The sequence below is a fragment of the Dendroctonus ponderosae genome, unplaced genomic scaffold, assembly GCF_020466585.1.
Source record: "Dendroctonus ponderosae isolate FM_Combo_2020 unplaced genomic scaffold, Dpon_F_20191213v2 Dpon_F_20191213_1, whole genome shotgun sequence".
Lineage (NCBI taxonomy): Eukaryota > Metazoa > Arthropoda > Insecta > Coleoptera > Curculionidae > Dendroctonus > Dendroctonus ponderosae.
The window spans coordinates 4,836,831-4,855,095 of NW_026017110.1; the positions used below are offsets into that span (position 1 = coordinate 4,836,831).

The following is an 18,265-nucleotide window of genomic DNA, read 5'->3' on the forward strand; positions in this document are numbered from 1 at the left end:
GACACTTTTTCTCCTGYCAGTGCAAGTTGCACGTTTTGCGTTAACAGCGGCATGTTTATGTTCATTGCGAAGCAAAATCGTCCTGCAACAAACAAATCTCCCATCGAAAATACTTCAAATCTGGTCCTTCGAGTGTGGCACAACGTAAACAATTCAAATCTATTTTCGGCCTGTAATTATCGTTATTTCAGTGTAATGTTCACATGATGGTGTATAATAAAACCGGCATGACATTGATCTCATTCAGATGCTGACGCAAATGATCACCTTTGATGTTACGATCGAAGAATGTGTCTTACTTTTTCCCAGTTGAAACTGCGCATCGTTGGATGACAATCCCTTTCCTTAAAAGGCATTAAAAGCCATTCAAACAAGTGCAACTTTTCACATATTGTGGGGGATTCCAAGATAACTCAGCAAGCATTTCAGGCACCGCCACCTACTTGGGGCAAACGAAAGTAGTACTTTTGGCAACAGTGCGGAAATTCGTTTGGTACCATGGTACCCGATTGATGCAAAGAACGGACCGCAGGTGGCGGCAGCAGATTCAATTCAGATGGGCGGAAACAGTTATAACTTGAAGATAACGAAGCAAAATCCCCATTTTCAGTCAGCAACAGGCGAAGTAAGGAGTAATATTTCGTACAAAAGATGGAAATTTGTGGAAGAGCACACAGAAAAAAAGGAACATGAAAACGAAAGTACAGTCAATAAAAAATACAAAGTGTAAAATCTATAAACAATCCAAGACGGCTTCAACTTGCAAACGACGACTAAAGTTTGGACTGAGTGAATCGAAGAAATTTTCTGGAAGATGGGGAACATCGAAAACCAATAAATCTGCGGTATTAGAATCCATACAAAGTTCGTTTATTGAATAATGTATTGTAATATGTAATGAATTACCGTATTAATGTAAATATGTAATATAAATATCTATATACCAACACATTAACACAAGAAACATCACAAATATCTACATATCTAGAAAGCCAACTCCAAGTCTTACTGCCACGTGAAAATGGGACACCATGTATCATAAAAGCTGTGCTAACTGAACCTCTGCAGCGTTCCAACTCTTGCAGTTGTAATATAAAACAATCCTTCCCGACACAAGACGCGAGTGCTCAAGGAGTGGCTACTCTCCAATCAATCACCCTGTATATCTTAAGCATGTCATTTAAATCATCAATATTTCTTGGTGTATTTATAGCCAATCCAATCCAACTATCGGCTGATAAACGGGCAATGACTGCAATAATTAAATTGAAATGGCCTCCATTCATCCCTTGGCCAGAACTTCATCCAGATTTCGTGCTCAGTGACGGCAACACTGGCAATTGGTACCCGCCCAACCGACTTATTAAATTATGATTGAGCATTGACGCAAGTCGTACCCATATCATTTCGCATACAGGGTGCGCCTGAAAAGTACCGTTTATATCCGGTATTCGTGATATGAGTAAATTGATGTTTACAACTACAAACGTTATGTAATTGATGCAGTTAAATGCCGTCCAGTTTCAGTTGAAAAACAAATTACTCAAAATCCCATTCAAGTCTGCTACCATCAAATGAAAATTTACCTTCTTTTTCCTTTCTTCAACAGGTTGGGCGTAAAGATCAGCAATGCCCAGCAAACAGTCGTCGCACCTACAAATATCGCCGGCCCCTAAAGAGTTGCCCGATCCCACTGAACTGTTCGAATCCACACTGTCTGTCCGGATTAGGGGCGGTTTGGAGGCGCCCTGTCCCAAAGTGACCTGCTCCATTTTGGCCACCAAGAGGCTCTCCATTAGGGATTTGGGGCGCGGCTCCTTCGGTAAATGCGCGCACTGGCAGGCCTGACCTGGTGGTGGAGTTGCTGACCGAAACCGCGACGTCATTCTCACAAAAGATGGCTGGCAGAATTGCTACTAGTTCATGCTAGCGATAGCAAACCAACTGGGTTGAAATCTTCAAAAGATGCAGAATTTTAGGTTGGTTATGGAGGGATTCCAGAGTGAAGGTAATAGAGCTTGGAGGCTTTTCCGAAAAAGTTGGGAAATGAGAAGCTGGAGCACCGAGGAAATGTTTTTGACGAATTTCTCAATAACTGAAGTTTCGACACAGCCCAAAATTTTGAAAGTTCTCATCCTTAAGTGGGTTTTAAACCATTTTAAAACTTGCCTTTGATTTACAGAAGACTCATTTTGGTATTATAATCGAAGTTTTATGGCGGTGACGCAATAATTCTTCTTTTTCTATTTCTAAACCGAAGGAAATTAGCTATTTTCCCAATTTATTTTTTACATTCTGAAATTTGCCCTCACCTTTGCAACTTCAAATAATTTATATACCATGTTGTTGATTGCTCTCGTCAATCGTCAAGTCAAGAATTCGTGCTTTATAAAGAAAAATTGAATTGTAAACACTTACATCAGGCAATGCTAATAACGAATGTTTAATTTCGCAACAATAAAAATAAAAACTATAAAACCGTGCTACAACAATAATAGCTGATTCAACAAAAACAAATGATTTTAAATCGTCGAGAACAAACGCTCAAGCTGACTATCAGGCAATATGAAATCTTAAATAATGACGTCACTGCCAAATAGCTTGAGACAGACCAGTAGATATCTTCATATACGAGTATCATTCAATTTAAAAGCTCAGGTTTGAAAATTTGCAGTTTAAATGCAGAAAGCGAGCCCTGAAAACTTCTCAAAAATTAGAAACTCGTCAAATACTGATGACAATTTGAGAACTTCAACTTTGAAAGTTTTTTTTATAAACCAGTCAAACTCAAAGCCTAAAAAGGGCTTTTTGCAACTTTAGACAGTTCAAACATATATTCCATCCCAAATGTAAAACTGCTGAAGAATAGTTTTCCATTATCGGAAGTTCTAGACAAAGACTTGCAGGACTGGTGCATTTTCAAAAACATGAGTTCCATCATAAAACTGCCTTAAAAATCACATTGCTACTTGTTAATTAGAAACATTCGGGTAATGTTGCAGAAGTCAACTACATCCTTGCTTCCTTCTTTTGCTCACTTGATTTAGTCTCAAATTCAAGTTGCTACCTGCTCAAAATTGAAGCAGCAAGAAACTTGATCATCGTTATTCATATCAATCCCCTATAATTCACAAAGGTTTCAGCCCGAACCACCAAACCACGCCAGTGGTTAAAGTGCTGATCAATCTGGAGAATCTAAATCTGGAGAATCGGGAGGCCAATTGGCGATCGCCATTCGGAAACCGGCACTTTTATGCTACGGAATCGACACTAAACAATGACAATGTTCCCGGTGTACTGGAAGCTGTCGACATTTGAAAACAAACATTCACAGACGCAGTTCGAGTAGAAACCGATTATTTCTACTCTTCATGCCAAGGTTATACAGCCGAATCTACTATTCAATTAGTGCTGATACGATAATACATCGAATCGAATTATCATGAAGCTGCTTGCAAAGATCTTAATTGGCTCAACGGCACTGCGCCCATTTTGTCCACCCATCAGATCAAATCCGCTAGGAAAACAGCAGATGGGCATTTAATTGAAATGACAGGCCAGGGAATTTCGAGTTTTTAATTTTAATCTGTTCTCTTAGCCGCTGAAGAAGAATTTGCGCTCTGCGCCCGTACTATTAAGGTTGGAGTTTTGTGGAGGAAAGTTGTGATACCCCCAAGGCCCAGTCAGAATTTTCATTTTTCATATTCGCTTAGTACTTACTTCCAAAATTGCCTTCCTGCTGGGCAATAGTCCGGGGGAATTGTATAAACAGATGGATTGGAAAAGTTATTGTTATTGAGAGCGATTAATGAGTGAAACATGGACAGAAACCATCAATGCCTGAAACGGTTGGTATCAATAAAGCAAACATAAATTTTTTTGCCATTAAAAACCGATTCTGGGTGCCCGTGGGCAGCCAAAGTAATTTAAAAATCGGTCCACTAAATTTGTCTTTGGCCGCCCACTCCAGTTTCTCTTCATCGTTAATGCTATTTAAGCTGGACGGGGCCGCTTTGTGGGAATAATTGACATCGATAAAACCACTTAACAAATAATGATGATTGAATAGTGAAATATATCTAACAGGTGTTTGGCTGAAAGCTTATCGCCCGATGAGCCAAAATTGATTTTCCATCAAAACCCGAACTGCTGATTGCATGAAAGGGTGGGCGGTTGACCGAGTGGGAGTGACAATTCTCATTGAATCAGCGCAACAGGGCCAAAGGCACTTGAAAAAGCTTCCAAAGATGGTCAAAGTCAAATGGTTGAATTAAAAAGCCGCCTTTTGCTCGGATATTTATTAACTCTAATTGATATTTCGATATAGTGATTATCATAATCCGACAGCCGCGCCCACATTTGCGTGTACCCAGCCACCATCCAGGTGTTCTCAGTCGATCAAAAAAAAATGTTCAAAATCACCCGTACCTAAATCTGCACTGTCGGACTGGCCGGCTGATCGATGATGCGAAAAATTGCCACACGAGAGGTTCGGCTGCTAATTGCTGCCGTTTGGAATGTTAATGGATGTAAATGTCTCGGAGAAATTTTGAGGACACATAAAACAAAAGAGCCATGCAGATGAAAACCAATCATTAATTATACAAGCAAACTAGAAAAGATGGGAGTTTTTTAATTAAACCACTGATAAATGAAAAGCTTCTTTGGGCTGATCATCAATTATAAAGATGACGACTGATTTGCGTCAGGCAAGATTATTGTTTAAAGTTAATAAGCACGAAATAATTATCGTTGTAATCGAGGCGATCCATCGTGAGCTCCGCCAATTAGATGATTAGATAATGTTGGTGCGCGGTTTTCAATTCCTCTTTGTTATGAGACGAAACCGGCCCGATGAGCAACTGCGCCCATCGAATCGAATCTTTCATATAAGTGTTCAACGAGTTGAAAATATATCAAAATTGATCCATGGCAGAGCGAAGCTCGGACTACATTAGGAATCCAAATGACGCCAACAGCAGGAATCCAARTGACAGCCTAATACATRYAGACTTCTGAAGCCCTTCCGAAGWRCAAGGMMAAAKACGCWTMTARASTTCGTTGAATTTTGAAAATTGTTTCTTCAGGTCTGAATTATTGGAACTGATTTTCCTACATCTGAATACTCAAGTCGCTCTACTGTTTAGAYCCAAAAAACTTAATTGAAAATCTAATTAATGAGTATCTAACGCATTACTAAAATAAATTAGAAATGTTTTAAAATTTTCCAAACGTAGTCAAAATTATCTTAAAACTTGAGCTTGAGCCGAACCCAAATTTTAGTGTCTTTTTTCTAAGTTTTGCAAGCAAAAATTGCACTTTATTACAACTTTGTTTAAAAATGAAAATTTAGTAAAACTTTCGGCATTCTCTCAAGGGCTTCTAACTTTAAACGCCACAAAGCTCAACGTATTGTTTATTTCATTTTTTAGTGTGAACGTTTCAAGCTGCAGCTTAAAAGATTTGGAAACGTATAGAGTGTTTTCTACATGACAAAGTACTGGAAGTTACGGATAAATCAAAATATCGCCCATGTTATTTAAGTGAGATTTGGGATCTTTTGAACCAAAGTCTCTGATATACATTTTCGAAAAATAAACTTCATAATCGCTCATGTTTGGAAGATAGAAAAGCCTTCTCTTAGGTAGCTAATTTTTCAAAAATTTTAAATTTTATAGATTTTTTTGAAACCATATCAAGATTACATTCTAATAAAATCATATGCCTGTAAAGTTGGTAAGATAATCGGATTATAATCTCGTTTAATCGAGTTTGGGTCCAAACATTCCCAGATTCTTCGTTGGGTCCGGTCGGTTTTTGCAGATTTAAATATGAGATTCGTTTATGAATCTAATAAAGATTTACTGGAGATTTTAGCCGAAGAAAATTAAAAAAACGCATGATAGATCAGCGAAAACCTGCCTTTGGTCTCAATTCGAAGAACGTGAAAATATCTTCCATCTTTAGGAACTGCGAAAAAGTCTAAAATTATCGCTTGCCGAGTTTCAAGATAGAAAAGCTTGAATTCAAGTCTATTTGGAAATACTTAATAATTTAAATTTTGGAATTCCTAAAAAATACTGATTTCTATTATGGATTTTTTAAAATATTTCAAATTAATAAACTCATGGATTTTGAATTTCCAACTTCTTTTCAAGCCCCCTTCAGACAAAAATTATGTAAGGTTTAAATTAGCCGCCACTCAGATTTCGTAGTTTGAAAGATTTAATTTTCAAATTGCAACTGAAATTCGAAATGTTTTAAAAAAATCAAACGACTACTACATTTGTTCCATTGAGGACTTCAATTTCCAATATCTCAAAATGATTCTACAGACTTGCAAGTTGGAAAAGTTTAACTTTAAACGTTTGCCTCTTACTGAAGGAAATCGAGAAAAGTTGCTCAAAATCCTCATCCTCATTCATCAAACTTCTGTTCTGTTTGGTTGTTCAAAAACGGCTCATTCTTCTAACTTGGCAAATATGGAAATTTTTGAACGTTAACCTAATATAAGACAAGTTTTAGATATTTTTTAGAAAAAAGTTAAAAGCAACATTGATAGTTAAGGAAATTTGATTTTCATTCTTCCGAAAGAAGGTTTTGCTGTAGTTTTGAGGATTTTAAGCTCAAAGAATTTTTTACTGCGCGTTAATATTTACAAACCAGCATTCAAAGCTTCTTATAATACGAGACTCAATTTCTCAAAACTCGTTTTGGTACAAGTTGAAGAGCTTTCAGCTTCAAATGTCTCTCATACATTTTGATAAAATTCAATCGATCCTTGTTAAGGTTTGGCAAATAAACATAGTTGTTTTTTTACGAAAAGTTATCCAAAATCAGTCTGTGATATTATGCTTTGGATATAAATTGGAACTAATCAGTTTTCCTTTACTTACTTAGGTTTGGATTCAATTCAACGAAATTCTGAAAATGAAGACAGCGACGAAACTTTTGTATTTTCTACTGAAAACCGTCATTTCAAGAATAATGTCGAATTAAAGAATTGCTACTGATTCGTAGGTATCTAGAAGCTCAGAATGCTCAAATCCACATCTGCTCATCTTCGCAGTTGACAAAATCAAACTTGGATACAACCATTCAGCAGTTATCCAAGATCCTTTCATAAGCTGAAATAATTGAAATTTTTTCAAAAACGCCGGTTAACGTGCAAAAAAGCCAACTTTTCGTCTTGGGAATGTTTAGACAAGGCGGCTGCTTGTGACAACGCATGTGGCCGCACGTGCAAGGCTTTAGAAATGTTTACTACATCGCATCCATACATTATTAAGCTAATTAATTGTCTGAAGATCGAAATGAAGATCGGCGACGTTTGAATATGCAGTAAGTCATTAGGTGGTCCCAGCCTGCTTATGAGCAAGTTTTTGTGCATTTCCAACTATCATTCATATACAGGGAGTCGCATGTTTGCCAATTTAGTTCTGCTGGAAAGAGCATGCAACTTAGACCATTTTTATATGTTGATACTTTGTTGCAAACTCCCTCGTTTTAGAGAAAATCGCAAAGAATGACGCGCAAATTAATATTTGTGAACAATTCTGCGTCTTGCTGGTCTTTGCCGTAAAGATGCTATTGAGTTTAAGACAATGTTGAAAAGAAGCGAAAACCTATTGGTTAAAGCCAAAATAAACGCACTTCATGTCCTCATTTTCGGACCCTTTGTATATGGAAGAAATTAATGTGCTAACTGAACAAACCTACAGCTTGCCGGAAAAAGTGTCGGCCCAGTTTCAAATGAAAACATTATTTTCAACCAACACTAGCAACATTTCACAAAAGGCAAGCATGAACCAGCCAAGTCACCACTTCCATATTTTGCAAATTCGCTGTTTTTCGGAACGTCACCGCAATCGAGCATCAACCAAATTGAAAAAAACACCGAATCATGTGTGGAGGCCGTACCGATAACCCGATCTAACGTCGTTGGACTTGAGATAAGACTACGTCGCTATCGGGACAACATCTCTGGACGTGTACATGCGACGCCAAGTTGAGCTTAACACTAAACTAAAATCAAAGAGACTCCCGTCCGGCTTTCGTGCTTTCGAGTCCTACCTTCCATTACATACATGATCCATGCCACTTATCGCAGCTTTGAGCTTTAAGCGACATTCGGCTTATGCTAATTGGGGCTTCGATTTGTCATGTTCTTTTTCTTGACACTTTTAGATCAGCCCAAAAGGTCTTTGGCAACTTTTACACAGCCTGATTGGCTGGCCGTCTTGGGGAAAAAATGAGCTTCGCCATCCTCTTTTCTTTCACTTGCCAACAACGTTCAACTAATATTTCTTCTGTTAGCGGGAAAATAGCATTTCTCTCCCTATGAAGCGCTTGGTCTCAGGAAAATAAATCAAGAGTATTGACCCAAGCAGCAGAAGAAGCGAAATGAAGATAGCTTGAAGTTTTTGTGTTCCTGCTGCCTTATTGGAACGAAAACGCATCCATAAATCGTCCGACTGAGAACAACTTCCTTGCATGCAAAAAAAGAATAAGCACCCATTCTGTTGACAATCATCTGTCTTCCAGAGCAGCAGGCAATTTGTACGTACGAAGAATCGGTTGGTGTTGTGCGTTTAGAATGAGAGTCAGTGAGCGAGAATTTACGAGCGACTCTTCCAAATTTGGAAGATCGGCTTTTTGCCGGTAATAATCTTGATTTATTGGCTCCGATAAGTGGACTTGTAATCCGACGTTTTTTCGTCGATTCTTCACGACGTTTTAATGCCTGTTTATGAAAAATTCAAGAGACCAAAGTGGCAGGATTTAATTAAGCGATTCTTGTTGCCGGCCAACACCTGCAAGGAGTGTTTGATTGGGAAAAGCCTCAAGATCTTGTGCTTCCTGATCGAGCCAAATTGCCAATTTCAATCGATTACTAAACATGGAATGGAAAAAATTCGTGCATCGACCGTTTTAACGAGCGAGGTTTATGCATCTGCTATAAGAGGGAAATTGGAACATATCAATGCCACCAGTGAGTGACTTGGCATCCTACTAATTGTCTCCATATAAACGATCATTGGGCCTTAAGGTTTATTTTAAACCGGAAAGTTGCCAATATTGATCAAAACTTGTCCAGCATTTTCACGTTCCTACTTTACATTTGCTGGCTGGTTACTTTGGCCAAAGTGTCTAACTCAAAAACGCGAGGAGACATAAAATTTGATTTTGGTTTTGATTGCGGATTTCTTAATCTGAACGACAAATTTTTTACAAGTCTTCCAATTCAAATTTCCCAAAACTGTACTGAAAATATTGAATTGCATGGAATGCATTTTGCTAATTTACATATTTGCCACTTGCACAGAATTTTTAATAAATTAAAAAAAAACAGTGGCATGAGTTTGGTAATCATGTTTACTGAGTTCCAAAATCTCCCTTAATTTTAACTTGGGAAGCTGGAGAAAGATCGAACTCTGGCTGTTCACAGTGAAGTTTCGCAGCTAATACGTAAACCACAATTAAAAAATTGCACTGGAATTATTCTTGATCTTTTGTTTCTTAATAGAGAATAGAATTGTATGATTTTTCCCATCTGCAACTATCTAGCTTCCATCAGCTGGGTTTAGCCGGAAGACAACACTTTTGAATCCTGGACCTTATTTCACCGTTCGCGACGCAAATCAACAACGTTAGCCAGAGAAATGGATGTCCCAGGTTGAATAACCCTGATTTTGAACCCATTGTTCATTTTGATAACAACAGTTAACAATTTTCTTGTGCAGCCATCCCAAAGGCATAAAGACCATATGCAATAAAATGAAACCTCTACATAAAAATACACAGAAGATCATAATAAACACAATCAAAGAAACCAAAGAGAGATGGCTGAAAGGAGAGTGTGTGGAAGTAGAAGATATCTGCTTTAAGCATACAGGAGAGCAAGAGAATTGACTAGAATACAAAAGGAGAGGAACATCGTGTCACGTGCAAATGATCAAAACCAAAGAATTTTTGGAGAACAAAATCTTAAAAACATTTTGAGCAAATGTACAGAAGACAACTTTAGAAACTGTACAGCCTATGGAGTATTTGTCCATGAAGGCATCTGAAATTGAAAAAGCTCCGAAGTATTGTTCCAGAGGCCCCGAATTCTGGCTGCGAGTGAAAATACCAGATCGAGATTGTCCTGACTACTTTCTGTTCTTCTCTAACGACAACCTGAACCTGTAGTTGAGATGGTGAAACTCAATATATATTGAGTATGAATTCATATGAAGTTCGAAGTTTGAATAAAGTTTTCATTCACTTCATATGAAGAATGCAGACTGACGCCGACAACTAGAATACTTCATATGTCGGGGACACAGCATGTTTCAGGCGAGAATGTTCTACGAATCATATCTTGAACATGTTTTGAAGGGTGATATTTTACAATTTCAATAGAAAGGAAGCAACAGTCGAGACTCCGAAGTATTCGAAACTGGACAGCTTTTAGTACAAAAATCTATAAATTACACCGTGAAGAAACGTAATGCGACGACTAATTTTACAGAATTTTGTAATGCTTTCAATTTGTTGGATTCTTCGGAAGTTTCCATCTGGTCCAAGTTCAGAAAGGAAAAAATTTAATTTATAAATCTGGACACTGTTGTTATTTGTGGCTTCCAGTTCTTCCGAACAAATTATGTCACCACCTATTGCGAATCATCAGGTAGTTTTCACCTGTTTCACCAGTTTCAAAAGCATATAATCAGTTGCAAAAGATGAAACCAATCCACCAGCAGGAAACGGCAAGATTCAGCAGTAAAAAAGCGGCTCACATAATTAATAAACCACTGAACAAAATACCATGAAGAATGCCAACAGTTCCAAGTAGCCAAGTTATCACATATTTACCGATAGAAATCTCATGTCAGAATGGCAATTAAGATACTCTTCATTCCGAGCAGTTGTAGAAGCCTTTCTAATGATCAATACGTGGAATTTTTCACGAATTATCTGCAGCCCAGATCAAGCGATCATCAACAAGATAGATGGCACAAGAATAACGAACATCAACGAGTTGAATCTTTTATTGTTGTTTAATTCGGTACCGAACTGAAGAGTGACGGGTGAAGAAGTGCTGAAGCAAACAGACGTGGAAGGGAAAAAAAGGAAAAACTGACTGGCACCAGTACTGAAAGATCTTGATGAGAAGGGAATAATGGCTGAAAAAAAAACGCTTGAAAAATCCCGATTAGTTGTATGATTTGTCGACGAACGGCAACATCTAATTGGAACCCACCGCCACTATTTGATCCCGTTGACCTCCAGGACAAGTCAGAACCCGCGTCATCATTGACGTCAAATGGTTCTCTTATCGACATTTGTTTAGTGTCAACAGTAACCCAACGAAAGTAATAAGTACATATTATGCATGACTCTTATATAAGGCTACCGATTATCGATTTTTAGGTTGTTGGACAACAAATTTTGATTGCGGTTCTCATATATATTTTGAGAAAAATGCGTGATTTTTTGTAGCATTCTATGTATTAAATTTTTGCCATTTTAACAGAGTCAATGTAATTTTCTTCACCTGGGAACCCGTATATGGAATATTTTTCTTAATGTTTATTACCGAAGAATCTCATTAGGTAGCAAAATCACAGAAAACATCGCAATTACTTCGAAGTTCCAATGATGGATTAGCGGCTCCTCTAGTGAAGATTTAATTATTATTTTCCACACTTATTATTTTATTTTATTAACACGCAATTTTCAAAGTCAAAAGACGCATTTGAGAACGCATTTCAACTGCCTCGATATGATGATTAAGAATGAAGTCCTTTCGAATCCTTCCGAAATTTATTGTCATTGTTTTCAAGAAGTTTCCTAATTCTGCAAGAATAAGTAGAATGGATTGCGACCCAATCTTTTCTTGGCTTAAAAAATCAAATGATGTCAAAACAGCGGAGTTTAAAACACATTTTTTTCAACAAAAATTTTTAGAAGAATACAATTTTTAATCAAATAGCCTTATTAAAAAGGGGAAAAAGTTTTCCCGTACTTTCCAAGTACGGTATATCATATTATACCGGTTGTAACCACCATATAACCCCTTAAAAGGACTAACGTCGACTTTGAATCACCCTGTAAGTCAGATTTCACTAAAATACTTCCATCAATCACTTTATACAAAAAGCATCCTTTTACTGAATTTCTGGTGATTTCATGAACCCAACCGAATTTTTGGTTACGTGATAGTTTTCAAGAAGAATTTAACGGCTTTTACCGTTAACGTTAATTACCTTATGAAAATTAGGACAGTTTTCCTTTTGTTTGTCTCTCATGCGTCATAGTTTGATGATTTTCAAATTGCTTTTAAAGAGGACACAACCAATTGAGATCCTATTAATAGCGGTTTAAGGCGTCAAAGAAATATTGAAATTCGGCCAAATATTACAGCATGTCCAGAAGATGTTAAATAGACTTTGCCGAAAAATCGAAATATCCCTGCTTACTAAGTGGTCTCGATCGAGCAAAACTAAAATTTTGCTCTTCTCTAAAACAACAATTTAAATTCCTTTAAATTGTTGTTTTTCTGAAACTCAAATCGCCTGAATCTCGTATGACTTCCAAAGGCCTTTGATTTTTTCGGTCTTAGTCTTAGTTAAAGAACTTAAAGACTTTTTGCTCTGCCTTTCCGGATTTTAAAATCGATCAGGAGATTTCCTAAATATCAACAGGAAACTAAATTGATATTTTGAGCCCTTTTATTACTAAAGGGAAGGATTTTTGAGAATTTTGCGATATAAACATTTTTTTGTGCTGACTACCAGTGTCTATATTTCCATATTTAAGGCCCGAAGCAGTTTAAATGCATTCTTCAAGTCTCTTAAAGCGTTATGGTCGATTGTGAAGAAGGTCGCAAGAGGTTCCATCTGAAACTATTATTATTTTAGATCTGAAACTTTTCTTGTGAAGGAATCAATGGTTTAATCGGAACCAAATCCACACTACCAGTAAGCTGATGCTTCTTGTAATAATCACTGGAACCCAAATTTTCATATCTGAAGCTATTCCTTAGCGAAAAGCTTAAGATGAGCTTGATTTAAAAATACAAAGCAACAAATCTGTCCAAAGCCAAACTTATTTGAAATCAGCAAAGCAAAGAGAGAGAAATATAAAAAATCCGTAAAACTTCAGTTGCTTGTCGGAAAACTAAAATCAGTTCAAGCCAAAGATTGATAGATGAGAGAATTCTTGGCAACTTTCTTCAAGCTGGGGCACCATCCTCCATTTTCTACCCATTAATATTCAACAAGTTCACTACACTTTCACAAACTACCGCACTTGCCATAAGGGCCACAATGATTCTATATTTCCCATATAAGAACGCGATTCATACGACACAAAAGATTATCCACCGATTTAGTCCACTGTCGGTAGCAAGCTGAATATTCATACACCTTTTCAAAAAAAAGACTCCGAACTACAGTATTTAATTATTTGCTTGTTCGCCCTTTCGATGATTCATTGCTTTACTTGGCAGTTCGATTTCAGTTCGTTTATTGTTGACGTTTTTTGTAGAAAGTGCCTGTTCACATTGCAATATTTCCAAAGGCAAATTTTACGTTCCAACTAAACGAAAAACGCCTCAAGCGCCAATCTTTCACTAATTTAATTTAAAATTTAGAGCCATTTTATTTGTCTGAATTTCATTCAGCTGCAGTGATTAGTGCACAATGCCAAAACCAAAACTAATAACCGAATGAATTTTGTTTTTCTAAAAATATTGACTGAACAAAAAAATCGAGAGAAATCACTTAAAAATTAAACAGTTGCTCAATTTTCGAGTTCATTTTCAACTAATTAAAAATGTCCTTTTCACCAGCAGTAATATTCAAAAGCGCAATTGGAACTGCGGCGCGAAGAGTTATAACTCGCCAAATCAAAGAGCGGCATCAACTGAAAAGCGCAACTCACCGCAGTGTTACCCAGGCCTGGGTTTGATCCATTTTTGAGCGGGTTTAATCCGGCGGGATTGTTATTTGTTCGATAATAGTAAATACTTGATGGTAGTATTAAATTGAAACTTTTGGGGCTTATAAAATGAACCTTCCTCTTTCCGGTGAATGATACCCCAAGGGACAAAATGATTTGTCTACGATTCTGCTAAACATGTTTAAATCAAACTGGAAATAACTATTTCTAACTGCCCATTTCGACTCGAGTCACATGAAGAGAAAAGGGAAAATGAAAACAAGACTCACCTCTCTCCATTTCTGAGTGGGTCGCAGTGAGTCCCCAGATGGTGGCGCCTCCCCAGCGCCATCTTGGTCCTCATCGCCGCTCAACGTGGAGCACGTGGAACAGTTGGAGGACTTGCGGTAAGGTTTGGAGAGCACATAGTCTGACTCCAAGCCACTGATCGTCGAGCCGCAATAGTTCAAATTGCTGCAAGAGCTATGCAGACTCGATTCGGGACTGGAGGACGGATCGTCGCGACGACTCCGGATATACTCAACGTCTTCAAGCGTCAGCCCCATTATGTCATCCGAGTAGTCACTAACCACTACCGAAGGAGTTCGCCAGCACCGATAACGCGACACGTCCTCGCCGTCGTCTGTAAAGCAGCTCTGTCGCCGGCTCTCGCAATCAGTCTCTTCACTCGCATAGTCCATGCTGGACTTTCGGTCCAGCGGAAACACCACCGTGTGAGCCTCGATGATGATCTTGCTGGGCACGCTGGACTGAGCCAGCGTGCTGGCAGCGGAATACTGAACGGGTGGGCAGTCTTTGGTCTCTTCATCGCTGGGACCCATGGCGGAGTCCGAGCTTCCGCACCGGGTGACTTTGTGTTTCCGGTGCCAGGAATCATCGTCGCTGGCACCGGAACTGAAATAGTCACTCTGTGGAGGCGCCAGGTGCCTCTTGAAACCGTCCGCCTCTTCCGGCTCTTTGCCGGCTTTCACCAGCATGGCAAGGTACTCATCGCGCAACTGTCGCACACTCTTCAACGCCACTTCCTCCGGCTCACTGTAAAGGGCGTCGCGTTCGTAGACGCCCTGCCGCCTCTGTCTCTTACCCACGTTGGGACTACCTGGTGCCGGTGGTTTCGGCTCGGTACCAGGTGCGCCCGTCACCGGGTCTGCCATCTGTGGAACAACCGGCAAACCGACTGGCCACTGGTCAGCACTCGAGAGCACCGCTAGTCTTCTGAAGAAGCTACGGTGCTGATCTGTGCTGGTGCTGGGCGCATCGCTGCGTTCCGCCCTCTTCGGCGGCACAATTTTAACCGTGTCGGCGCCGCTGAAGAACCACGAGGAGGCGACCTCCTCCTCCTCCTCCGCGGCGGGAGTCCGGCGGGTGGTCCAGAACCCGGTGAAACTGAAACGGAAAGAGCACCAGTTGGAATTTGAGTGTGGCGTGCATGCTATATGAGATGTGTGGGGCGACTGCTGCCTTATCATTGTTTATCAAACAGCTCGGAACGAGCGGATTAATGTAAAGTACATGTACCAACTAACCGGCCGCTCGTCGGAATGCTGGTACTTAAATTACAGTGYAGCCAATTTACATGTATGATTGTGCTGCTGGTACAAGGGACAAGCTGAGTGCTGCTTGTCTATTGTGCGATGTTCAATTTTGATTTTCTTACTTATCAGTCTATTTTAGGYCTATTTCGGACAATATAGCAGGCSCCCAAATGGACAGTTTAATAAATAACTGTATCAACGCTTGCAATCTTCAAATAGTTTCGCCTCATCATGTATTTCTAATTCTTTTAATTTTAAAARCGTTCAAAATTTTTGATTTTAGCACTAGTTTCAAAACTGCGCGCACTCAGAGTYTTAATAACYGATCTATTCTTCACATATTTTTTGTCAAATCGGTTGTTTGCCACTCGTATCATTCCCAACAGCATTTTTAGASCTAAAACACGGCGCATTCACAACAGGGGACAGAACGTTCGCCTAAATCAAGATTYTTTCMGTCAAAYCAAGAACCTTGAAATTTGTTGTACTGTTATGGAACTGTACTATTTGGCCAACACATGATTAATTAGTTTTGTTTAATATTATGATATATTTCCAATAACTCCCAATTGTACAGGATGGGCCAAATTGGACACTTTTAAATGGAAACTCCCATTTCTATATCAGATAGACAAAAACTGATATCAGTGTGTCAGCCTCGACTTTTATTGCAAATTAATGGTGAAAACAATGACAATACCTCTAACTCTATCTTTTGGAAAGCTCATCAAGTCTTTTCCTGTGATTTTTTTAAACTTTCTAGACTACACTTTTTCACCTCGTATCCAATAATGTAAGTTTTATTTGTGGTAAGAAAGTACTTTCCTAGTTAATAACAAAAAATAAATCTTTTTAAATGGGACACTGTATATTTTTCATATTTAACTTTAGCTTRAAATTATATTTCCAAAAATATACCACAATCTAAGTTTTGCTCAACTATTCAATAAAAGATACAGATTCAAAATTGGCGTCATTCCTTTTAAGAGGTAATAGGGGCTCACTAGAAGAGTACCTAACAGAAAAATATTGAAAATTCTTTTTTCGATAATTTCTAGAAGACATTAACAGCTGACAATCGAATTTCAACATTGTTATTAAGCATTATTTTAAAATTGTCCAATGTCTAATTGGTAGCATATTAGAATACTTCAACATTCAAAAAAAATTACGATATTTGCTTCAAATTACAAAGCTTTTTGATTTAAAGAAAGTTCTCTTCTACAATTTTTCGATGAAACGTCAAAGCGGCAATGATGTTTTTTGTCATTAACAAGATAGTTACAGGTAGATAGCCTTTGTCRATAATAACAATAATTTGTCAAAAGCSACTTACTTTGAAGCTCCTTTCACTAATTTGCGTAGTAACATAGCAGAAGCTGTAAGAACTTACGTCAACAAAGGGCTAGAKACACTGATGGAGAGTGGTTCCAGGAAGATAGTGGACGAAAATAGATGTTCGGATTCCAGACACAGAGGAACAAGTATTGGRCATWATWGMARCAGAGCCTTCCAGGGGCAGTCAGAGCAAAATAACTGACACTTTCGMARGCATCAAATAAATACCGGGGCAGGGCTACATTCCTACCACGTATGTAAGATACGCACAGCACAAGGACACATTAAACCAATGGATTTCTGAACACTGGTACAAATTCAGCAGGAGTTAATTAACCGAATAGGAGAAGCTGCTCCATAAGAGTGGATAATAAGGAGATTACACAGGCACTAACTTGTTTCGAGATAATGACTCAAATGTATGTTTATTTGTAAACATAAATTTAAGGTTACATTTAGTTTCTGGATGTTAAAACTTGGTTTTTAAAAAATGTTTATTTTTACAAGCCAAAAATAGATTTTTCAACAACGAACTAACTGCCTTAACTGCTAACTAGGGCTCGGAAAAAACTTATTCGAGTATTCGAATATCCGAATATTCGAATACTCGAATAATCGAATACTCGAATACACCAACATTATCAAACTCACAAGGTGCAAATATATTTATATGCACTTTGTATACTTTTATAAAATAAATTATTCATATTCTACAGGCATTTAAACAAATACCCATATATTTACAAGCAAATGAAAATAATCATATTTACTTTTCTGCAAATGGTGATCCGCGTCATCAACTTTTGCGCGGTGTTACAATTAATGTGCCGACAAAGGCACTTTTTTATCAGTTGCGGCTAGTTGCCAAAAATGATATGAGATAACGATTTTTCTTCTTGAAAAACGGTGAACGGAAAACGAACACTCGAATATCTAACGAATACGAATAGAAATACTCAAATATTCGAATACTCGAATATCTAACGAATATTCGAATACTCGATTATTCGAATATTCGAATAATTTTACTGTTCGAATAAACCACTAAACGAATATTCGAATATCAGATTTTTTAAAATTCCGAGCCCTACTGCTAACTTAGGACTAATTTCCACATGCCGAATGCGCAGCATATATCTTTTTAGTGCTGGATCGACAGTTCTTGATTGAAATACATAGTGGTCTGAGTATGTGGCCATATAACTGTTATGAGGACAATAATTGACATTTCGAAAAAGTACGTCCCACAGTCTACGAATCCTGTTGAATTTACCGTTTTTCCTTGTCTATTTTATTGTCACTTTTGTAAGTTTTTAATAATTACGAAACAACAGGTATTTCCGTAATGTTAATTACTCAGATTACCTTGAAAAACATTGTTGCCGTCTTTTTGATATAGTTTTTTGCAAATTTCTCAGTTTTTAATAACAATAAAAAATGTTTAC

General features: G+C 38.0%; 1 protein-coding gene across 2 annotated transcripts in view; it reads right to left on the reverse strand.

Annotated features, from left to right (window-relative positions):
• The window catches only part of LOC109533153 (inositol-trisphosphate 3-kinase B), a 44,411-nt gene that overhangs the window by 17,980 nt on the left and 8,166 nt on the right, over positions 1-18,265 (reverse strand). Inside the window, exon 2 of one of the 2 annotated variants that reach the window (XM_048661568.1) lies at positions 14,217-15,333. In XM_048661568.1, coding sequence (XP_048517525.1) covers positions 14,217-15,333 — 1,117 coding nt within the window. Of the gene's footprint in view, positions 1-14,216; positions 15,440-18,265 lie in introns of those variants that run through there. The other variant, XM_048661567.1, reaches the window with a different exon arrangement.